This window comes from Zootermopsis nevadensis, unplaced genomic scaffold (genome assembly GCF_977971745.1).
Source record: "Zootermopsis nevadensis isolate Lab colony 2312 unplaced genomic scaffold, Znev_1.0 Znev_ptg000061l, whole genome shotgun sequence".
Classification (NCBI taxonomy): Eukaryota; Metazoa; Arthropoda; class Insecta; order Blattodea; family Termopsidae; genus Zootermopsis; species Zootermopsis nevadensis.
The window spans coordinates 4,017,595-4,036,719 of record NW_028259192.1 but is presented as its reverse complement, the minus strand read 5'-3'; the positions used below and the strand labels follow the sequence as shown (position 1 = coordinate 4,036,719).

General features: G+C 38.2%; 2 protein-coding genes across 3 annotated transcripts in view; one reads left to right on the top strand and one right to left on the bottom strand.

Annotated features, from left to right (window-relative positions):
• PsGEF (Protostome-specific GEF) overlaps positions 1-19,125 on the bottom strand; it is a 194,187-nt gene that overhangs the window by 61,888 nt on the left and 113,174 nt on the right. For both annotated transcript variants that reach the window (XM_087340636.1, XM_087340637.1), the window contains exon 9: positions 690-744. In XM_087340636.1, coding sequence (XP_087196762.1) covers positions 690-744 — 55 coding nt within the window. The remainder of the gene's footprint in view (positions 1-689; positions 745-19,125) is intronic.
• LOC110838375 (lipase 1) overlaps positions 1-19,125 on the top strand; it is a 113,060-nt gene that overhangs the window by 12,557 nt on the left and 81,378 nt on the right. The gene's annotated exons all lie outside the window — the stretch shown is intronic.

The window sequence follows — 19,125 nt, the reverse complement described above, 5'->3', positions numbered from 1 at the left end:
GAAAAATGTGACAAGATAAAGAACATAGCACATAATTACATTTGTATATCTTGCCATTAAGAGTTGAACTAGATTTCCTTCGACCTATTACAAATTCATTTGATATGCCTTAATTATACTACTTAATCGAGATTTTCTCGCGATATGTTTGTCCTCGATCGCTGTTTATTCCGCTTACAGCTTTGGAATGTGCGATTCAAAATCGAAGTTCCGCAATTATTCATTTTCTTAACACGTTCTTTATATCGTAATATATTTATAATGTTTCCTGTAAAATCCATTTACCTTTGATAGCAAAATCTCTGTTTGTAGTCATAAAAATTTAAGTAGGCGATATTCGGAACAGTTTTGTGAATTGAAAGCGACTGATAATTCTTTCTCACAATCAAAATTCTGAGTTCTAAAAATTAAAATTTTTAAAACTCCGCGCTGAAATATTGTAGTATTTTGGGCCATAAACCTGAAATTATTTTGGGGTGCTTAGGTACGTACTTACATTCTTATTAATAATAGCAGTAGTATTAACCGAAAGTTAAACAGTTTCTCAATTAGGATTATGCTCTATGCTGCCTGCAAAACATATTTTCTAGTCATTCCACCTAACAATGTTGAATAATATAGAACGTTAGGTAGAATATTAATAAGGTAGAACGTTAATTTAAATTAAACATTCTAAATTTTAAACTCACCTTCTTAACTGCATGTTTCACGGCAAAGGACATGCAACCCAGGAACTCGCTCCTCCTGAAACAAAGGTACGAAAACGATGTAATATAACGAGAGTGGAAATGTTTGTTACAAACAGCACATACGACCATGCAACTATTGTCCGCGTCAGTTTACCTGGCGTCTGTTGGTGTGGACTTTGTTTAAGCGACCTGACGGGAAAGCAGGTATTCGCCGATGAAAATAACATCGAGCATGGCTCACACTGTGGAGACGAAGGAGAAATGTTATTTTGGACTATAGTACGAGCAAAGCAAGCTATCTCTCTCACTCACAGCACCTCTTCTGTAAGACGCCAAGATAAATGACGCGGACAGTATTTTCCAAGGACGTTACATACGATGTTTAAAGCCTTATCGACCTTCGTGAGTTTCTACACCTGGCAGAAATCTTTTGCAGTGCGAGCCCATTTTTGAGATAAGACAAGGCAATTCCAATGGACCTGAAATTAGAGGCTATTAATTAAAACCTAAAACATTTGTGTGTACAATCAGAGGGGAATACTACGGTGTGCCTAACAGCGCGCTGCCAGACCACTAACACTATAGTGACAAAGAAATTCCCTTAGAATAACCTTGACTTGCAGACCAGAATTCGCCATTGCCTATAAATTAGGTAGATTTTTCAAACACCAAATTTCATTCAAATTCATTCCTTAATTTCAGATACAAACCACACGAACGGACAGACATAATTTCCTCAGTACGCGTTATTTTTATGTAAGACTACTTCCTGCGAAGTACGTTAATAAAATGCCGATTTCATGCTTCATAAACCATAAGGAACCACGTGAATGTCTACGGTGTTCATTGCCGAAAGCGTTAAAAGGCAAATTTAATTTTCTTCCTTAACCACTCGACGTTCCCGGGGTTCGATCCCCGACTGGGGCAGAGGATTTTTCCTCTAGCCTCTGCGTCCAGATCGGCTCTGGGGCCCACCAAGCCTCCTCTACAATGGGTACCGGGGTCCTTTCCCGGGGGTAAAGCCGGCCGGGGCGTGATGCTGACCACTCACCCCCATCTAGTGCCGAGGTCAAGGAAGAGAGAAGCTATACCTCCGCTCCCCCCTAACGCCTACATGGCGTATAGTGGGATTTTTAAAAAAAAACACTCGACGTTTATCGCATCAAATTATCATCATAGAATTACTTTTACTGATAATCTGAAAGTCACATTGGTCAGCCCTGTTTACGTAATCTTTGCATCAGAGGCAGCATCTCATTTGTTGCAATGTCAAAGTTGAATGACGAAATTGATGCCCTGGTGGAAGTTTAAAAGGGTCGCAGTGGGTGTGTTCGCTTAGTTTTATAAATGATGATGCCTATCGATTATATTATGTAAAGTGCCACTGTTTTCATCGCCACTAATGGTATCGCTTATCTATGATGAATGTACAAAGTAGTCGGCGATCGATTGCTATTCCGAGGTCAACATGACCTATTTTATTTGCGACTTCTAAAGAAAACAACGTCCAGTAGCTGGGGTTAAGATTAGGTTAGGTTCGGCCTCTGTCTTCATAAATAATAGCGTGGGAGGAAACATTGCAGATTCTATCTGCATAATGAACGAAGTGTAAGCAATTTATCCAAAGGATATTCCACAATTTAAAAATAAATGAAGTGTAAATATGGACTCTCTAACCTCATTTTATGATTTTAAGACAAAATTCCGCCAATTCTTACCTCAAAAAACTTCCAGGCGGAGAATTTTTCTCAATAAGTTAATAGTCGAAGATTTCTGTCTTATGGGTTGTTGCGCTGTGTAGTATGGTTATCAGGCCGATGAATCGCCCCGATGACGGAGGCAGTATGACCTCCGAAACGTTGGTAAACATCTACCGGACTACACTCGCAACAACCCAGAAGACAGAAATCTTCATACTGTGATGACGGAGGCAGTATGACCTCTGAAACGTTGGTTAACATCTACCAGACCACACAGCGCAACAACCCAGAAGACAGAAATCTTCATACTCATCGCCCTGATGATGGAGGCAGTATGACCTCCGAAACGTTGGTTAACATCTACCAGACTACACAGCACAACAACCCAGAAGACAGAAATCTTCATACTCATCGCCCTGATGATGGAGGCAGTATGACCTCTGAAACGTTGGTAAACTTCTACCAGACTACAGAGCGCAACAACCCAGAAGACAGAAATCTTCATACTCTGATGACGGAGGCAGTATGTCCTCTGAAACGTTGGTAAACATCGACCAGACTACACAGCGCAACAACCCAGAAGACAGAAATCTTCATACTCTGATGACGGAGGCAGTATGTCCTCTGAAACGTTGGTAAACTTCTACCAGACTACAGAGCGCAACAACCCAGAAGACAGAAATCTTCATACTCTGATGACGGAGGCAGTATGTCCTCTGAAACGTTGGTAAACATCGACCAGACTACACAGCGCAACAACCCAGAAGACAGAAATCTTCATACTCTGATGACGGAGGCAGTATGTCCTCTGAAACGTTGGTAAACATCGACCAGACTACACAGCGCAACAAACCAGAAGACAGAAATCTTGATACTCTGATGATGGAGGCAGTATGTCCTCTGAAACGTTGGTAAACATCGACCAGACTACACAGCGCAACAACCGAGAAGACAGAAATCTTCATACTCATCGCTTTGAAAACCTCAAATCTTACAAGTTAATAGTCGTTAAAATAGTTAAGAAATTCACCGCCTTCAACTGAACCAGAAGATTAATTAGTGTTCACAACAGCGAGCCACGAGTCCCTATCATCACTCAGAGGAAACTAGCCCACACACGAAAACACTTAATTTAGGAAAAAAGTTTATATTTTCCTCCCATCTAATTACGCCTAAGTCGTGCAAGTGGCTAGATTTAAAAATAACTACGGATGTTCTAACAGTCTGCACGGAAAACATTAATCTGCACGAATGGCGGTGTTAATTAAGAACAAATGGGTGTATTCCATTAGATCATCTCTTCATAGTTTCCAAATGATTTACGATCTTAGGGAAACATAAATGGAAAGAACACCATAGAAACCTAAGAGTAGATGGAATTTTGTTTTGCATGGATTCATTAACTATATAGTTAAAATTACCTAATATAATAAGCATATAAATAATATTATGCATATATAGACCCACTGGTACAGAGATGCTCACATTAAATATACCAAGTTACATTCAGTTTCATTTATATTAATCGTAAAGACAAATATTTCAGAATGTAAGTCGTTGAAGAATGAACCGTTTGAGAAAATACAAAGACTTCTAGTCGAGTTTCACAAGAAGCAACGTTAGTATTTGGCCCATTAAAAGCAAAATGAAATTCGATGAACGAAGTCTGGTATTTAAATAAAAAGTTTCTTGGATATTATCCATCGCCTAATAAAATAATAAAATTGAATTACGTTTCGGAGATGGGACTTTATCTCCGAAACGTAGTTCAATTTTATTATTTTATTAGACGATGGATAATATCCAAGAAACTTTTTATTTAAATAACTCACCATCGTCACAAACTTTTAGATTTGAAGTCTTCTATTTTAATCCAAAACCAAATTTCATCTTAATCATCGAAGAAGCTTCCCAGATGAAAGCAGACAAACCTCTGCGTTATGGGTTCATTTAATACATTTCGTTAAACGAACGCATAACCAAAACCGGGTACAAAAGTGTTAAATGACGATGATAGTTCCGGAAGATGAAAATCTGCTATCATTTTGTCACGCCATAGCCCAGCTTTTAAAATTAAGGTCATACCCCGTTAATCTATAATTCGTACCTACCCTTCCATGCAGAATCCATGGAGCTTGCTTGTTTCCTTAAGATACATTTGTAAGTGCGTGTTTTATATCTTGTATGAAAACGCCGTGTTTCCAGTCGATTAAAATGTTCTCTGTTCTGTCACTCGAAGACAGTAAGTACGGACACCCCACAACCACGCATTACAAGTCATGCACCTGACATCCTACTAGATAGCCTTGTTTTCTGTGTAGCTCGGGTTCAGGTCACGTCGTGAACAGCCCATCCACTTGACAGGAATACTAATGTTATTTCTTGGTCAAAATCGATGGTCATTGAAAAAAATTTGGCTTTAGTCCAACATTTCCCCAACGATTTCCCAATGCGACGTCAAGATATATAGTCGAAACAGCACATTACAGAAACTTTTGTCTTAAGCCTGTTTATATTCTTGAGAGCTTCACCGAAAAACGAAATTTAAACATTTATTATGCGTTATTACGTCTAAATGTATAATATGAACGTATCTGCCCGCCCGCGTATGATTCCCGGAACACACAACGTATTTAGATTAAATTTAATATTTTTCGTTGTATTTTAATCCTCTGTATTACAACGAAAAAATGTTTCAGACAGAAGAAAATATTTCTGTCAGGAAGTAAATATTACTACAATGAATAAGGTAGTATATTTGGGTCATAGTGTGAATTAGGTTAATATTTTAATATTTTCCGTCAAATCACAATTTTAATAAGATAATAAAATATAAAATATTTAAAATATCATTTCACGTTCCGCATCGAATGATCGATTTACAAATTGGAACGTCTCTTACGACATGTTTCGGTTATATATATTACTCCATATTTATTAATGTTTTATTTATTTAAATCATTGCTTTACAGACTAATATTGAACATCAGATGAACCACGCCATATAAAAAACAATACCTTCGTTCTAATATATAAGAGTAATCTGATAAGAACATTTCAATAAATTGTATAACATTGTAAATGATTGTAATTCGAGTTTTAAATTTTACCAATCTAATTTATACCTGAGGACGGTTAAATATAACCGAAACATGTCGTAAGAGACGTTCCAATTTGTAAATCGATCATTCGATGCGGAACGTGAAATGATATTTTAAATATTTTATATTTATTATCTTATTAAAATTGTGATTTGACGGAAAATATTAAAATACTACAATGAAGTTTCGTGTAAATTAGGAACTAAATTGTATCTACATTACAACAGACGAAGTATTCAGGCAACTTTAATAAGAGCTCAGTGGTTAAGGAAATGTGACATTTGGACACAGGGAAAACGCTAGATCGCATTTATGTTCATTGCAACTTATGCATTTTCTTCAAGAAGCTCGTGATTAAGGAGATTCGGTATTTTTCAAAGTTCAATCTTCCTTTCTTCAGTTATCATCTATCAATTTTCAAAATAACTCTGCTCTGGTCTGAAAGACGCCACTTGTACGTGATGCAACAATTTTCGGAACAAAATGGCGATTGTGTACTGAGGTGATTTAAGTAATGGATATAAAGCCTCGTTGAGGGAAACAGTTTCTTCAATGCTGAAACTTCAGCTCTTCTGGTCAGAGGTTTGATTGATGGATGTGTTGGAAATCGCAAAAAAGGAAGAGATTTGTGGCAAAGAGAGAGACATGATTACTGCAAAAGTAAATTGAAAGCTGCAGAGGACGAGTTTGGGTGAGGGTGAGGGGGGGGGGGGGGGTTCAAAGAGACGGTCTGAAGAAAAGCAGTGGAAATGATGACGTCATTTATGTTGTTGGCGTGATTGAGTTTTGACACTGAATGCAGGCGGTGAGTTTACGAATCGTGTTAAAATATTTACCGATTTCTTTTTGATAACTAGTCTTATATTTGTTTGAATTTTTATCTGAAAGTCAAGTACTCATGTTTGTCCAATGAATGATGAGTGGCCACACCCGTTATCATAAGATTGAATTTCGACTCCACAATATTATTATTAACTAGGCTTACATTTGACGATTTATAATAAGGTTTAATCACTTCATCTTACAAGGTTCGTTGCACATGCTATTATATATTAATTACAATATTTTTAAAATATCGCATGTATTGGATTTTATTGGATTACGATGAAAATTTAAATTGAATTTTTCTCATTATTCGTGTTTTTTTTCCCGCCTAATCACAATTGTATATAAATAAAATTTATACATAAGATATTAAAATATAATTTACATATTTGGTACATCTTTATAAGATTATAATTTTTAACTTTTAACTTTACACCTGAAGATGGTTCAATGTAACCGAAACATGTAGTAAAAAGATGTACCAAATATGTAAATGATATTTTAATATTTTATGTATAAATTTTATTTATATACAATTGTGATTAGACGGAAAAAAAAAACACGAATAATTAAATTTTAATTCACAATATGACGCAATTATATCAACTTATGAATTTTTCTCGTTTCTTCAACCTTAATATCACGTTTATCCCGTCTAGTTTTATCTGAATTATTGAGATTATTTCCCATTATAAAGTTTTGTGGGTGTTGGTCAAAATTCCGTCTCGTGCAATTCCTTTTTTCTGGCTTATAGCACATGGACAACACATTCTACTTGGGTCTGTAATCAGCGTTCGTAGTCCACATGTATAATTGCAGTCGTAACCGTAAATCCTTGAAACCCAGAGCGAGCAGGAAGATTTTGAGAAGCTTTAAATGTTTCTTTAAAAAATTATTTGTTCACCTTTCAATCAACTGTCTTCTATATTAAAACATATCCAAATAGATACACTGCGTGTTTTCTGCGTTATTAATAAAGATATTTCAACTGCAGAGGCTAACAGCGTTTAAAAATATGGAAATTTTATCATGAGTAAGGAGTTTACCTTGGCTTCCTTTATACTATCATAGTATTCGTTTGGAGAGACTGAGGAAAATCAGAAAAATTTTACTGAGGACAAACCGGTCTAAATTCTAACCAGTTACACTCCGAACCGTTGTCTAGAGTGTTACCACTTCCTAACCTGCTCGGTTGGGGCGATAAAGTCCCCGGACATACCGTCTCGGAACTTATACAGCGACAAGAGATTATAAATATAAGGAGTGTTTCTGAAATACACAGAACCACATCAGGGGAATGTTCATATCTGTGTTAGAATCGGTCCTTGGATGATTCGTTTTGGAGCTATGGGCCCATTTGAAAATAGTAACGCCTAGAGGTGTTTATGAGGCCACCTTTAAACATTGCACGTGCCATTTTAAATTTGGATCAAGGTTCTCACCCAAAAGGAGAAGATAAATATTGTGGATATTTCTTGTTGTCAAAACAGTTAATATGTAACGCTGGATGGTATCAAAGATTTGTAAATAGACACTTCCCTGTGTATGGGTTATACTTTATTTTTACAATTCTTCCACAATAGAATTGTACATAACTCAAAGACGAAAAGTATAATCCATGTTTATAAACATCCTATTCCTTGTTTTTTATAAACAGAACACTCCCCATAAATTTAAGAAATAATCTGATTATAAAATCCTGTCTCCCTTCTTTTATTTCGTAGTCTTCGTAATGCATAAAGCGATCTCCTTCGTATTCACAGGCCTTATTAGTCTAGGGCGACACAGTGGTAAATAACAAAATGTTTTTAAAAGCTGAAGTTGATTGAATAAAATAATTCAATATCTTTTGAAGTTCTCACGGCAGCGAATATGAAGATGGCTTTCTTCAATTCAATATCCGTTTCTTCGAATGCACTAATTTCCATGTGTCGATTAACAAACTGAAATATCGATTGCTGTTTACATTGTTCATGAAGTTTTTTGGAGGTGAAAATAAAATGTTATTGTAATACGAACGTGATCGTAATTAGAAGAATTGTTTATTAAAAGCATGTGATGTAAGAACAGTTTATTTAAAGGGAAACCCGGGCGAAGACACCGAACATGTCCAAACGTCTCACACTTCCTAGAGACTACCCATGATTTTGATTGGAACGTTTCTGAAATAGGGCCAACTAGGTCACTGGTTTGCATGAGAATTGTAGGGTGATTTATAGGCTGAGTGCATCACATGGGTTGGAATTTCAATCTGAATATTTACATATGAAACGAAGATTAAGTCCAGATATTTTACAGTCACTGAAGATTTAATTACAGCCCGAACACAAAGCACTGATGCGATTAAATCTGCTTTTTTATTTGACAAATTATCAGGTTATCTTATATCGGAATTATCTTCTTTGTGGAACTGTCAAATGCAGTTCAATTAATAGAGATTTTAGTGCGTGGATCTCAGCTCGCCGCGTTAAAAATTACAAGTTCGAAACCTACGGTTTTAATATAACACAAATTCATCTTTAATAATTTGTATGAAAATGCGATGATACTTCTTCAGAGACAGCCAAGGATGTGTCAAGTCATGTTGATGTCCTCGGAAGGTATATCTTCCACCGTTTCGGATTTGAATGTTCGAAACTTTGAAGATGGTTCTTGATCAGCTCACGCAAGGAATGTTTTGAAAGACTCGTCCTTCTGAGCTGATCTATCTACGACGTCACGCGTCCTTGGGCCACTACCCCGAGTGACACCTGGCGACTCTGATGCTGGTGGTTCATATACAATATCAAGGTTGGTCACAGTAAAGTATTTACGTACAATAGAGATATGATACGTGCTGACAATTCCTTACGTTTGTCTGGCTTTGGTCCTGGTGGTTGGGGGGGGGGGGGGAGACGTGTGTGCCCTGCAGAGTAAAATATCTCAGGGCAAGGGAGTAAAATATTTCGGGAGAGTTTCGGAGGGTTCAATTTAACGCCAACCCGCATTAACGCCAATGTGTGTGGGTTTTAGAATGTGAATCTTTTGCCACAAATGATCAAATTTAATGCAGAATCAGTAACTGAACTAGTAGGTAAGTGTGCCAATCGCGAAACCCCTTAAAAATACAAGTAAGGCCTTATATATATATATATATATATATATATATATATAAAGCTCTCCCGATTCAAATAAAATTTTCTTCTCCTCCTGTAAATCCTAAAGCAGGTAAATACTACATAAAGAAATATTTGAATAGCGATTGTCAACTGGGGCCAGAAATTTACGTTATGTATAATTAAAAAGTTTATAAATTTATAGTAAATTAAGCAGCACTTTTTCAGAAAGCCGTGTACCCCCAAGCATTGAACGTGACAAACCTGAAGTCGTGTAAGTTGCTAGTAAGATTTGATAAAAATTTCACTAGCCCAAAAAATATCTTTCAGTGTTTTTTTTTATGGCAATGAATTAGACAAAGATTTTCTGAATAGTTCAGTGCTAAAGCAATTGTCGTCACACTTTATTATTATAAATAAGAATGACACAGGAGCGACTGACGACAGATACAGATTCAGGTGCCGGGAAACTGAGACCCTGGGAGTCGTCCACCCTCATCACAGCCACTGCTACGGATTGGGGCCACAACACGTAAAAGGTCAGAGACCACTGCGGGAGCTGGTCTGTTAATCGGGGTGGGGGATATTGGCGAAATAAACACCCACACTGTACAGTGTCGTTTGAGAAAAACAAAGTCCCGCTAACAATGAATTAATATGGCAGATTCTGTTAAGCGTTAGAATAGTAAATCACGCGCACACGAAAACACAATCACAGATTTATACGCGTTTCTATATTATTTAATAATATTTGTAATATTTATTTATTCACATATAAACTTTAACCTCATATCATGTGAAATAACGCATAGCCAGTCACTTCATTGACTAATTTCATGCACGTAATCAAAATTTCAATTAGTTCTTCAACGTTACGTGTCCTACATTTCGTATTAAAACTAACGAAATGTTTTACCCAAACCCAGAAGTGAATTTAAATGGCTATTCTAAAATAAAAGATATCACAACATCTAACTTAAACTAAACTTGATAATATAGTTATTTGCGTATAAATTGTTTATGTTTATATGGAAATTTAATAACATTTACGAAATTAAATGTTCGTGCTTACTATCGGAAATTCTCCCTCGTCTTGACAGTTGAAGAAACAACGTTTCGGAAGATGGCTGTACTTTCGCCATCAGGTAAGTCTATACAAGATAATCACTTTGCTCCACTGTAAAAAAAAAAAAAAGCTAACAGACGAAGGCAAAGTTCCGAAAATATTCAGAAATTTAATTACACACCTTCACCAAAAGCCTTCAGACATTTACGAAGTTATTTTCTGTTCTTATATACTTTCTTGGTACAACAGACGTAAACTATGATCTTCCCATTACAGAATTAACTCACACGAAAAACAGAATTCACAAGACGGTAAACAAGTGAATACTTCGCGTCGCGTCGCGCCATACCAATTCCACGTCCGAGTCGTAGACAAACGACGTCCGGCTGCTGTCACCTATTCGCATCAACAGTGCACCATCTTGCGCAGTGCCGAGGCTGACCGGGATTCTTTGTCGATTGCGAGGGGCGGTTACTTCTCAGTAGGTGGAGACACTGACTGATGATCTGTGGGTGCAATTCAAGACAGCCAATTCCCCTGCCGATTCGGCAACCCTTTCTATATGCCCACAATGCGGGACTGTATCTCTATCACTGCAGGCGTTTACGTCGCTTCAGAGGTTATTTGACTTTTGTTAATATATTTATCTACAACTGTGTTAATTGCTACAGGATTTAATTAAAACTATTACACAAATTACTTAGTCTAACATATACGAAAAAGACAACGTTCAATTACCAACGCATTTTAAAGCATTTACCGCCAACTTCAAGTGACTGTCAACTGTTTACTTTTCATTAACATTTGGTTTAATGCAGTATCCATCTTATAGTCTACAATAACAATTTAATCTCCTGGTATTAACTAATTTGCCATTATTTGTGCGTCACTGAAAATGTTATTTAAATTTCATTAATTAATAAAATCCGTTCAGTATATTTTTATCATAGAAACTGCTCGTCATTTGTTGTAATTATTATCACACCGTGTCTAAACAATTTCTAAACACCTTTAAAACTTGTACGTACATAAGTAAACGTGTATCTGACATAAAAATTTTAAAATCGGGGATTCTAAATGTACAAGAATACGTGTTTATTTACTTTGCCCATAGTTCAGTATTCGAAATGAAACAGAACGTAACGTGTTGGAAAATGGACGATGTTCTTGTTCATAGACGAGAAAATAGAAGACAGAACTCAACGTCTCGGAAAATGTATCTGCTTCCGTCCACAGATGAAAAAGAGGAGAGAACACAACGTAATTTACCGGAAACAGTATCTGTTTCCGTCCACAGATGAGAATGTAAAAACATATCACACAAAACGGACAGTGAGTATAAGAGGCAATGCGTTATTCCAAACATTGACGTATAATGAACTGTAACAAATCGTTTGTGACAAAATCTCATGCAATATAAACAGAACGCGACTTAATAGATTTAATTTCAAGATCATTAGCCTTTCGGCGTTGTGTTAACTACGGACACCAGTTTAGAGAATTATTAAGAGAGTTAAAAAACCACTTAAATTTTGAAATTAGAAGATGGGCCGACATTTTGTGAAATAAGCAGGAATTTCTAGGAAACACTGACTTTCATTAACTGGAAGAAGGCTGTAAGGAGAAGTCGGCCATTGCGTTATTCTCATACCCAACGTGAAATTTATCATCGGCTACGTTCAAGGATTATACCATCTAAGTGTTCTAAAATTAAACTCTGTCATTCCTTCGGTCTGCAGGTATTTATTCTTCCTTGCGGGGTAATTTAATAACTGCTTTGGTAATTATCCCGGCCCCATTTTGTCTAAATGTTGTATCCAGTTCTGATCACGTGCTTAATCGAACACGATTTTGTGGTACATGTAAATGCCCATCGACCTCAATGACGATACTTGGCTTGCCTACGAATTTCAGCTTATTCAGTAATCTGTAGTGCCACTTAGATAATGGTTCTTTTTTTAATAGTGGCACTGAAGATAGCCGACCAAGCCAAACCACTTTTGCAAATGAAGCAGTTTAAAGGTGCCCTATTTATAGGTGTTTACTTTCTTTAGGGCTAAGTACATATGAAGCATCATGAGCCGGGATAGCTCAGTCTGTATAGTGGCTGGACGACCGGGGTTCGATCCCCGACGGGGGCAGAGGATTTTTCCTCTAGCCTCTGCGTCCAGACCGGCTCTGGGGCCCACCCAGCCTCCTCTACAATGGGTACCGGGGTCCTTTCCTGGGGGTAAAGCCGGCCGGGGCGTGATGCTGACCACTCACCCCCATCTAGTGCCGAGGTCAAGGAAGAGAGGAGCTATACCTCCACTCACCCCAAAAGCCTACATGGCGTATAGTGGGACAAACTTTACTTTTTACATATGAAGCATCAAACCAAGGTTTTACAGCTTGGTTTGATATTCGATCTTGTCATCGAATAAATTATTTGTTTCATATTTTATCCCTACCAATTTCTTTTTCGTTATATTACATCAGACAGACTCGCTACTAGTCTGTATACTGCCTAATGGTAGCAGCACTAATAAAATATAACACTCTGCAGTCTAGCAACATTACTTAGAATTTCGATAATTTAATCCTCGTATTCCACATTTAATCTAACCATTATTATTTTACATTAGTGGCTGTTTATTCAAATAAATCGTCCGGGAAAGAAGTAGCTTATTTAAGACTTTTTGTTTACACTGAAGACGCAAATAGTTGAGTCGGTCCGAGTTCGTGTGTAGCGCACACCGATCGCGTTCCACAATGGTTACCGAAATGCTTTTAATACCAATTGTCTGGAAGAGTTACGAAAATCTTCAGTTTATGTTGAATAACATTTTCAACAGACGCGCACGAACACGAAAGAATTATTAATCTCCTTACTTACTAACCTTGTTTATTATCATAGCTGTAACAAATATGGTTCCTAAGTCTTCATTTAATTTGTACTAAAGTACATGATGATGATTGTAGAAATCATAATGGAAACTACAGTAATCAAAATCTTGAATTCAATACCCGATATCTAGCTCATTTTACATTTATAAACAGAGTCAAATTCATTTAAAGTATTTACAAACATCTTTATGACAAATAATTTACCATTCAAGGCTACGACGTGAGGCTGTTCCAAAATGTAAACAATATTCAATATAAAAATAAAGTCAATTTAAATAAAATACGAGTTATAAATACTGCCCAACGTTACAAAATTCATTCGTATACAATGTCAAGTGAACTAGGAATAGTTTAAGAGTCGAGGCACTTAATAAGCCTAAATTTTAATACGTGTTAAAAGATTCGTAAATTTATTAACATGCTTGAATGAACTGGATTAAAGCGGTTTAAAATCGGAATTAGCTAGCTGATTTTATATTTATGTGCATACAAGTCTAATTTTAATAATATTGAATTTATTTAAATAATTAATAATTACCCATTACTCATAAACATTATATAATATCCTAGAAGTTTCTCATTTAAGTTAATTACGTAGGCATTTTCAACTTTGCCCAAACATCGAAACACGATACCATTATGCTAATGAACTACCAACTTTTAAAAAAAATATTTTAATCTCTCTCACAACACACTGTAAGATTCTATGGCAAACAGAAAAATGGATTTGAATGATATATATCAAAAACTCCGGGCAGAAATCCATAGGAATTTTTCATGAAGAATCTTTGGATCACCGTATAAACTACAAGTGACGAATATGACCTTGAATAAATAATTACATTACAAGATATAAACACTAAATCGTCACACATAATTTAATCCACATGCATTACATTGGCTTTATCTTATCCATATGGCGAAGGAATGTTCCACATCTGTTCGATCGACAAAGAGACAATAATTTTGATACGACGTCCTGATTCAAGTAACACCGGTCGTGCAGGGAAACCTCCCTCGTTCGTAACAAGGATCAACACTAATGGTGAGTGCGGGCTTGGAGGACAACAACAATACACATCCATCTGAATTGTATGCTTCTATCAGTATTGCCAACATATCGCACCAAATGCCTCGGTACTCTTTACTCTGCAATTTAAACTTTACATGACTGCCTTCAGCATGCATCAATAATCACACAGTCTTGTCTAATCTTTAGAAAAATCGGTTTATCAGAGATTTTATTTCAATTTATTTAACCGGAATTCTAATCTACTGGTGATAATTGTGTCGCTTGAAATATCTACTCGTTTCTAAGATGCGTCGATTACGCTAAGAAAGTCCAAATTAAATATATAATTTGTATCCTTTCCACTATATTCTAAATTAATTTCTACAATATTAAGCACTTACATATCAATTTATGCAGACTGACTCTGAAAACAGGTAAAAATTTATGTAATAAACCTAACTACATGCATTGTTTGCACGTACGCTAATGTCCTTTCAAATATTCTTTGAAGACTTCAAACAGGCATTCAGCAAGACGAACAATTTACAAGGATTTTATTCTACCAAGCACACGGAAACAAAACTGTACCAGAATTAAGCATAAAAGCGAGTTTTTAACGAAATCTAATTATTTCAACGCATTTTATCAGCAGGAAAACGAACTCAAAAAGAATTTATGTATAATTAATTATACTTTGAATACTACAGTAATCTACATGTTAAAACTGAATTACAAGCTTCTACCCATTTGTACATTACTGTCGTACGTTTCTATGAATTCGACGTAAAACATGGGGTGTGTATTTGTTTACAACCAGAATATCAGTCTGTTACACGGGGTAATAAAGCCATATGAATCTATAAAACCCAACGCAAAATTCTTTATAGTTTTGTGTGAAATCTTACTGACAGTAACAGTTTTAATTTTGGTTTCATTAAGGACTACGCTCTCATCGTCAATTCAACCACTGAATTTTGCTTTACATTTAAGTTGTTTACAGTGTTACTGTTCTAAACAACAGGCAGTTAAAAATCAGAAAATTTTAAGAAGACAGAAAGTTTCATACTCACGACGATAAATCGCCCTGATGACGGAGGCAGCAAAGACCTCTGAAACGTTGGTAAACATCTACCAGACTACACAGCGCAACAACCCAGAAGACAGAAATCTTCATACTCATCGCCCTGATGATGGAGGCAGTAAGACCTCCGAAGCGTTGGTAAACATCTACCAGACTACACAGCGCAATAACCCAGAAGACAGAAATCTTCATACTCATCGCCCTGATAATGGAGGCAGTATGGCCTCTGAAACGTTGGTAAACATCTACCAGACTACACAGCGCAACAACCCAGAAGACAGAAATCTTCATATTCATCGCCCTGATAATGGAGGCAGTATGACCTCTGAAACGTTGGTAAACATCTACCAGACTACACAGCGCAACAACCCAGAAGACAGAAATCTTCATACTCATCGCCCTGATGACGGAGGCAGTATGACCTCTGAAACGTTGGTTAACATCGACCAGACTACACAACGCAACAACCCAGAAGACAGAAATCTTCATACTCATCGCCCTGATGATGGAGGCAGTAAGACCTCCGAAGCGTTGGTTAACATCGACCAGACTACACAGCGCAACAACCCAGAAGACAGAAATCTTCATATTCATCGCCCTGATGATGGAGGCAGTAAGACCTCCGAAGCGTTGGTAAACATCTACCAGACTACACAGCGCAATAACCCAGAAGACAGAAATCTTCATACTCATCGCCCTGATAATGGAGGCAGTATGGCCTCTGAAACGTTGGTAAACATCTACCAGACTACACAGCGCAACAACCCAGAAGACAGAAATCTTCATATTCATCGCCCTGATAATGGAGGCAGTATGACCTCTGAAACGTTGGTAAACATCTACCAGACTACACAGCGCAACAACCCAGAAGACAGAAATCTTCATACTCATCGCCCTGATGACGGAGGCAGTATGACCTCTGAAACGTTGGTTAACATCGACCAGACTACACAACGCAACAACCCAGAAGACAGAAATCTTCATACTCATCGCCCTGATGATGGAGGCAGTAAGACCTCCGAAGCGTTGGTTAACATCGACCAGACTACACAGCGCAACAACCCAGAAGACAGAAATCTTCATATTCATCGCCCTGATGATGGAGGCAGTAAGACCTCCGAAGCGTTGGTAAACATCGACCAGACTACACAGCGCAACAACCCAGAAGACAGAAATCTTCATACTCATCGCCCTGATGATGGAGGCAGTATGACCTCTGAAACGTTGGTAAACATCTACCAGACTACACAGCTCAACAACCCAGAAGACAGAAATCTTCATACTCATCGCCCTGATGATGGAGGCAGTATGACCTCTAAAACGTTGGTTAACATCGACCAGACTACACAGCGCAACAACCCAGAAGACAGAAATCTTCATACTCATCGCCCTGATGACGGAGGCAGTATGACCTCTGAAACGTTGGTAAACATCTACCAGACTACACAGCTCAACAACCCAGAAGACAGAAATCTTCATACTCATCGCCCTGATGATGGAGGCAGTATGACCTCTAAAACGTTGGTTAACATCGACCAGACTACACAGCGCAACAACCCAGAAGACAGAAATCTTCATACTCATCGCCCTGATGACGGAGGCAGTATGACCTCTAAAACGTTGGTAAACATCGACCAGACTACACAGCTCAACAACCCAGAAGACAGAAATCTTCATACTCATCGCCCTGATGACGGAGGCAGTATGACCTCTGAAACGTTGGTAAACATCTACCAGACTACACAGCTCAACAACCCAGAAGACAGAAATCTTCATACTCATCGCCCTGATGATGGAGGCAGTATGACCTCTAAAACGTTGGTTAACATCGACCAGACTACACAGCGCAACAACCCAGAAGACAGAAATCTTCATACTCATCGCCCTGATGATGGAGGCAGTATGACCTCTAAAACGTTGGTTAACATCTACCAGACTACACAGCGCAACAACCCAGAAGACAGAAATCTTCATACTCATCGCCCTGATGATGGAGGCAGTATGACCTCTAAAACGTTGGTTAACATCGACCAGACTACACAGCGCAACAACCCAGAAGACAGAAATCTTCATACTCATCGCCCTGATGACGGAGGCAGTAAGAACCTCCGAAACGTTGGTAAACATCTACCAGACTACACGGCGCAACAACCCAGAAGACAGAAATCTTCATACTCATCGCCCTGATGATGGAGGCAGTATGACCTCTGAAACGTTGGTAAACATCTACCAGACTACACAGCTCAACAACCCAGAAGACAGAAATCTTCATACTCATCGCCCTGATGATGGAGGCAGTATGACCTCTAAAACGTTGGTAAACATCTACCAGACTACACGGCGCAACAACCCAGAAGACAGAAATCTTCATACTCATCGCCCTGATGATGGAGGCAGTATGACCTCTGAAACGTTGGTAAACATCTACCAGACTACACAGCTCAACAACCCAGAAGACAGAAATCTTCATACTCATCGCCCTGATGATGGAGGCAGTATGACCTCTAAAACGTTGGTAAACATCTACCAGACTACACAGCTCAACAACCCAGAAGACAGAAATCTTCATACTCATCGCCCTGATGATGGAGGCAGTATGACCTCTGAAACGTTGGTAAACATCTACCAGACTACACAGCTCAACAACCCAGAAGACAGAAATCTTCATACTCATCGCCCTGATGATGGAGGCAGTATGACCTCTAAAACGTTGGTAAACATCTACCAGACTACACGGCGCAACAACCCAGAAGACAGAAATCTTCATACTCATCGCCCTGATGATGGAGGCAGTATGACCTCTGAAACGTTGGTAAACATCTACCAGACTACACAGCTCAACAACCCAGAAGACAGAAATCTTCATACTCATCGCCCTGATGATGGAGGCAGTATGACCTCTAAAACGTTGGTTAACATCGACCAGACTACACAGCGCAACAACCCAGAAGACAGAAATCTTCATACTCATCGCCCTGATGACGGAGGCAGTATGACCTCTGAAACGTTGGTAAACATCTACCAGACTACACAGCTCAACAACCCAGAAGACAGAAATCTTCATACTCATCGCCCTGATGATGGAGGCAGTATGACCTCTAAAACGTTGGTTAACATCGACCAGACTACACAGCGCAACAACCCAGAAGACAGAAATCTTCATACTCATCGCCCTGATGACGGAGGCAGTATGACCTCTAAAACGTTGGTAAACATCGACCAGACTACACAGCTCAACAACCCAGAAGACAGAAATCTTCATACTCATCGCCCTGATGACGGAGGCAGTATGACCTCTGAAACGTTGGTAAACATCTACCAGACTACACAGCTCAACAACCCAGAAGACAGAAATCTTCATACTCATCGCCCTGATGATGGAGGCAGTATGACCTCTAAAACGTTGGTTAACATCGACCAGACTACACAGCGCAACAACCCAGAAGACAGAAATCTTCATACTCATCGCCCTGATGATGGAGGCAGTATGACCTCTAAAACGTTGGTTAACATCTACCAGACTACACAGCGCAACAACCCAGAAGACAGAAATCTTCATACTCATCGCCCTGATGACGGAGGCAGTATGACCTCTGAAACGTTGATAAACATCTACCAGACTACACGGCGCAACAACCCAGAAGACAGAAATCTTCATACTCATCGCCCT